General features: G+C 47.2%; 1 protein-coding gene across 4 annotated transcripts in view; it reads left to right on the top strand.

The window, feature by feature from the left end:
* DNMBP (dynamin binding protein) overlaps positions 1 to 3,524 on the top strand; it is a 117,282-nt gene extending 113,758 nt beyond the window's left edge. For all 4 annotated transcript variants that reach the window (XM_027528494.1, XM_027528493.1, XM_027528495.1 and 1 more), the window contains 2 exons: positions 50 to 591; positions 1,805 to 3,524. In XM_027528494.1, the coding sequence (XP_027384295.1) occupies positions 50 to 591; positions 1,805 to 1,990 (728 nt within the window). In that variant the 3' untranslated portion in view covers positions 1,991 to 3,524. The remainder of the gene's footprint in view (positions 1 to 49; positions 592 to 1,804) is intronic.
* The last annotated feature ends 2,765 nt before the right edge of the window (positions 3,525 to 6,289 follow it).

Consider the following 6,289-nt stretch of genomic DNA (forward strand, 5'->3'; position numbering starts at 1 on the left):
CCGGCTCCTCCCACGAAAAGCTCTTGGTGTTTGTTTTTCCTCCCGGCAGTCACCAAGGGCTTTGTGTACAGCTCCTTCCTGAAGCCCTACAACGCGCGCCGCAGCCACTCCGACGCCTCCGTGGGCAGCCACTCCTCCACCGAGTCGGAGCACGGCAGCTCCTCCCCCCGGTTCCCGCAGCGGCAGAACAGCGGCGGCACCTTGACCTTCAACCCCAGCAGCATGGCTGTGTCCTTTAGCTCAGGGCCTTGCCAGAAACAGCCTCCAGATGCATCTTCCCAGACAGAATTTGACCAAGGAACTCTCAGTGCCTCCTTGAACTCAGAGGGCAGTCCTTCCACATGCCCGTCGGACCCAGACTCCCCCTCCCAGCACAGGCCTTGGGACTCGGGCGATGCGGTCAGAGACCTTCACCAGCCTGCCCCTACCCTGAGGAACTCCCGAAACCCCAGGCATCCAGAAATGGCTGGTTCCTCCGTGTCAGGGCGTAACGGGCAGAGTCGAGACCTCGTAAAAGCAGGCGCAAGAACAGCACTGTTTCTGGACGACAGACATGAGCAGCCAGAGAGTAGCGAGGCTGAAGGCAACCAGGTGAGTGCGCCCGGTTTCCATGGTTACTGCGGGGCTTGTGGATGCAGGGGATGAGTTCTCAGGAGTGGGCGAGGCCTCACCGGCCTGGGGGGCTGACCCTGGAGATGGGCCCACAGATAAATCCATAAAGGATTTCCAGAAGCTCACTGCTGTGAGAGTGGGCAGCTCCACCCTTCTGGACCTTTGGTGGCTGACTTCACAGGCTGTAGTTTTGTGGAGCGTTTACCGGCTGTTACCATGAAGCTTTTCATACTCTTCCAGTGCACTGATTCTTCCATTGGTATAAAGTCTGCTGTTTAACTCATCTACTGAGTTTCTCATTCAAGTAACTAAATTTCTAGAATTCAGGAATAGAATTCTGATTCTGTTTCAGTTTTTCCTATTCTTTTTGTAATGGCCCCTTTGTATCATAAACATTTTAAACCTGCATATTTTAAAGCCACTTTCACATCCACAGTTGAGGAATCCCTCAGCTCACTTGCAGCAGTGAGTCTCCAAGTGTGTCTTACCTTTGTCGGTGAGCTCTTTGTGGCTCTGACAAGCCCAGGACACACATCCCAGCTCTGCACCCACCAGCGGGCTGGTGGAAATGGACCAGGAAGTGGCCCTTTCTGAGATTCTGACTTTGTGCAAGGATCTCAGTTCTAGCCTCACCAGCTCCGGTCCTTGAGCACCTTTGGGTGTGTGTTCATCTCTTTGCCCCTGCGGGCCTCACGATTCCTCCTCCTGATCACTGACCACCACCCTCGCTTTGCATGCTAGCCCTGTTATGGGCACCTAGTGAGTATCCTTTCTTTCTTTGGGATTAGATGTGGTTTTTTTGTTGTTTTGTAAAGATTTTTGAATACAGAATTTCTGTTAGGAGTATGAAAGAGCATCCTTATGTCTCATCCATCTTCCATACTGACTGAAGCTTTTTTCCCTTTTTAAGGCAACTCTGAAAGAGTTAAGTGAATTTTGGTTTTCTTTAAAGCTGTCCTATTCATTATGGTAGCCATCAGCCATATATAGCTATTTAAGTTAGGTAAAGTTAAAATTTAAGTTCTTTCATCTCACTAGCTGTTATTTCAAGTGCTCAATGGCCGTGTGTCTAGGGGCTGCCATATTGGATGGTCCAGATACAGACGGTACCCATCACCCTGGGAAGTTCTGTTGGGTAGCTTTGCTCTCAGATGTTTCCCATTTCCTAACTCACTTTCTCTCCCTCTCACAGGTCTATTTTGCTGTCTATACCTTCAAGGCACGGAACCCAAATGAGCTGAGTGTGTCAGCCAATCAGAGACTCAAGATCCTAGAGTTTAAAGATGTTACAGGAAATACAGAATGGTGGTTAGCTGAAGTCAATGGGAAAAAGGGTTACGTTCCATCCAATTATATCCGCAAAGCTGAGTACACCTGAGCCTGTTCTGCTTCCCACTCAACCTTGCTGCCTTCACTTCCTTCTGCTGAAGGGTTCTGGTATCCGCCAAGAGGGCTCCTGCTCCTGAGACACTGGCCCTGCCACATTGCTTAACCGTGGCACAGTGAGGCATAAGTCTTGTTCTCTTCGATTGGGTTGTCAACCTTGATGCTCACTAGAATCTCTAGAATTTGAAATGGACCCGGGTGCTTAACAAGTGATTCAGTGACTGTGAAAAGAGAAGCAAGTCCTGGGGTCAGCCTTTGGAAATGAGAAATTTCTAATCAGAAGACCAGTATCCAATATATGCTAGAAGCTGTGCTGTAGCATTAGAAGAAGTTGATGTTGGTTATGCCATATTGAGTGGGGTGGCCCCATGCTCCATGATCAACTGACCGGAAACCAACTTGGATGAATTCTCTGGGAGCCCTTTCAGGCTGCGCCTCTGCATGCGGCAAGAAGTTTGTCAACATTGTACCAAATCTGGTGTTTTAAAACCTCAGTGTCTGGCACATATTTGCACACACACCCCTTATTTCTAAACATCCCTAAAACACTGCCATCTGTAATCTTTTTCTTAATTATTTCGCCACATTTCCAGATTGGGCAAAATTCAACTATTGAGTCAGCTAAAAATGTTCATTTGGGTTTTTCTGTAAGATCTAATGGAAAATCCCAGACGAACTTTCTGGCCAACCTAGTACTTCTTTCTCCTTTTAAAAATGTTTAGAATATTCCTTTCCCCTGAACCTTCATATGAAAGGTTCTCTTCCCATTAGGTGCTATTCTTCACACCTTGCTGACACCATCTCTATACGGTCTGTGTACGATGATGTTTTCTGGCTTCTTTCCTGAAGCTCAATCAATAGCTGATAGACTTTCTTGGGAGAATGGGATCGGCGCTCCCACTGTTCCCTGCGGGGGATTCATTCTGCAATGGGCTGAAGCCAGTCAAGCCCAGAGGGAGACTGGATGCCTCTCCCCTTCCTCCACACTACTGTCCACAGATGAAGAGAACGTAACGCATGTTTATCTCATTTGAATCTGGGTAAACAGTCCAGAAGTAGCTTATCCTAGACTTGGAAATAAGCATTTTCTGTTTCATCAGCCCCCCTGCTTCAGAGACCATGGTCTAAGCCAAACAGAATCTAAAGTGCCTGATTGTACCTCCTCCACCTCAGGAAGATGTTTACTGATCCTAACACTAAGATCCCCCCTGAAGTTTGTATGTGAGCAGGGCTCTTATTCTTAAGGTCTGCCCCAGATTGAAAGCCTGCCTTGGAACAGGAAATCAAGAATTTTGTCTTGCAAGAAAGGGCATGAAGAACAGCTTACAGCCCTTGCTCCTCTAAATGCACCTTCACCTTAAAGTCTTGATGAGTCAGGAGACACCCGGGGGATCCTTGGCCACCCCGGGGTCTGCTGGTCAATCAGAAGGCAGCAACGCAAGAGTCTCTCATGAATAGTGTTTATATCTAGAGATGTTTATATTTAAGTAGTTATTTTATAAATAAAAGCATTTTAAGGGCCATAAGTATGTTTTCTTGACTTTCTTCCTGGTTTAGCTTGAACCTTCTCATGTTTCTGGGGGTACCTTCTTGACGATTCATTGATGCTTAGATTTCAAGAAATGGGAGAGGCTAAGTGAAGAAACTCAGGTCAGGAATTCCTTTTCAAATATGATTTCAGCAGAAACACTCTATACTTAAAATATGTCCATGCTGCATTTTAAGCCATTTCGTGCAGTAAAATCCTAGCAAAACAGAAGAGCTGGGAATTCTAAGAGGTAAGTATTTCGCAGCCATTACAGATATGGAAACTGATGCACTTGTGCTGAACTAACAGTCAGACCGCAGCTCAAGCCAGGTTGGGTGTGGGGGGGCGGGGACGGGGAGAAGTAGCAGGAGCACTGGCCAAGGTGGTGCCAATGAAGCAGTTGCCTGAGACTGTTAAGGAATAGAGAATGTGGGTGAAAGGTAGACTCTGGAGAAAAAGCTTACAGGCCAGCGAGGCTAACTCTTACATTACGAAGAAGGAAGATGGGGTCCGGTGACATTGTGACCTGCCCAAAGTTTTTGATGGAGCCTGAATCTAAACTTGGGTCAGGCTGAGCCTGTCCACCTTGTTCTGAGCCAGACTGACACTCAAGGGCATTGTGACCTTGGCAACTTCCCCAACCTGGGCTTCAGCTTCCTTATCTAACATAGAGATAATTTAACTTGTTATCTGCCTTCTGGGGTTGTGGTAAGGGTGGGATGAGTTAATACATGGAGAGTGCTGGGACACTGCCTGGCACAAAGCAAATGATAGCCCTGAGGTCCAAGTCAAGGAATTCAGATTTGATGAGGAACTCCTTGTTCCCTAAGCTTCCTAAGCAGATTGCCTGTTTATAGGAAAGCTTGGAGAAGGCAGTGGCACCCCAGTCCAGTACTCCTGCCTGGAAAATCCCATGGACGGAGGAGCCGCGAGGGCTGCAGTCCATGGGGTCGCTAAGAGTCGGACACGACTGAGCAACTTCACTTTGACTTTTCACTTTTCTGCATTGGAGAAGGAAATGGCAACCCACTCCAGTGTTCTTGCCTGGAGAATCCCAGGGACAGGGGAGCCTGGTGGGCTGCCGTCTGTGGGGTCGCATAATGCGAGTCGGACACGACTGAAGTGACTTAGCAGCAGCAGCAGCAGCAGCAGGAGGAAAGCTTAATGATAGCGGGATGATTTGAGGGGAGGACAGATCAAAGGTCAGAAAAATCTAATTTAAGAAAAGTTAACTGGCTTGGATTTCAGATTGCTTGTGAATGGGAAAAAGCAGCATCCTATAAAGGTATGAAATTAGAGAAATGATGGAATCCTTAACAAAGGGGAGATCATTGGGATGGGAGCAAGTTTATGAGAAGATAAATATTGTTTAAACATTAACATGTCTGCTAGGTCTTGCTTTTTCTTTATTTTTCTATTGAAATGTAGTTGATGTACAGTATTTCAGGCATACAGAAAGATGATTCAGTTATATATGTATCAGACTTTTTTCTGCTATAGGTCATTACAAGATGTTGACTTTGCTTCTCTGTGCTAATACAGTACATCCCTGTTTATCTGTTGTATATATAGTGATGTGTATCTGTTAATTCCAAATCCCAATTTCTCTCTCCCCCTCTCCCCTTTGGTAGACCATAAATTATTTTCTATGTCTGTGAGTCTATTTCTGTTTTGTAAACAAGTTTATCTTTATCATCTTTTTTAGTTTCCACGTATAAGTGATACGGTATGATGTTCATCTTTTTCTGACTTAACATGATACTCTCTAGGTCCGTCTGTGTTGCTGCAAATGGCTTTATTTCATTCTGTTTTTGTGGCCGAGGAGCATTCTGTTGTATATATGCACCATATCTTGATCCATTCATCTGTTGATGGACACTGGTTGCCAGGTCTTCACTGTTTTGTAAATAGTGCTGCTGTGAACATCGGGCTGCATGTATCTTCTTGAATGAAGAGTTTTTGTGTTTTGCAGATACATATGCCCAGAAATGGGATTGTTGGGTCATATGAAAGCCCAGTTTTTAGGGTTTTTTTTTGTTTTTTATGTATCACTTTATTTTGAAGATGACAAATGGAAGTTGAAGGAAGGTTAAGCAAGTAGGTCTAGACCACACAGCTAGCAGATGGCAGAGCAGGGCTGCAAGGCCTGGGTTCTCCCGTTTACTGCATGTACCGTAAGTAGGATGAGGTGCTGGCCAGGCTGCAAGCTGAGCTGCCTGTGCCTGGCAGTGCACACCAGGCAAGGTAGGTGTCCTAAGTGAGTTTTCAGTCCATGGCTGATGAAGATGCCAGGAAGTTCTCTGGGTTCTGCTCGGAAGGGCAGCTGCGCATCTCTTCCCTACTCAGCAGGCTCCTGTCCTTGCTGGCTCGGGCTGCCCCCCCACCTTGCCAGGGCTCTCCTAGAGGTCGCACACAGTGCAAGCAGCCGCTGCTGCTGCACTGGGAGACCAAGGGCTCCACCTACTGGAACTGTAGCCAGGCTCGCTTATCGTCCTCTTCCCGTGTCCATCGTCAGTGGGGCTTGGTCAGGCTGGGAGAGGCTACTGGATGCTCCTCCTAGAGCAGGCCGGGCTGTGCTCCCTTGCCAGCCTACCGTCCTGTGCGTCCCTTCAGGTGAGGATCCTGCACATTTCCCCCCTATTTTTCAGTTTGTTTCAGGAACTTCCATACTGTTCTCCATTAGTGGCTGCTAGGTCTTGCCTGTCTAAGTGTGGTCTTCAGACCAGCAGCATCACCACCGGCGTAACCTGGGAGCTCACTGGA

This window comes from Bos indicus x Bos taurus, chromosome 26, assembly GCF_003369695.1.
Source record: "Bos indicus x Bos taurus breed Angus x Brahman F1 hybrid chromosome 26, Bos_hybrid_MaternalHap_v2.0, whole genome shotgun sequence".
Lineage (NCBI taxonomy): Eukaryota > Metazoa > Chordata > Mammalia > Artiodactyla > Bovidae > Bos > Bos indicus x Bos taurus.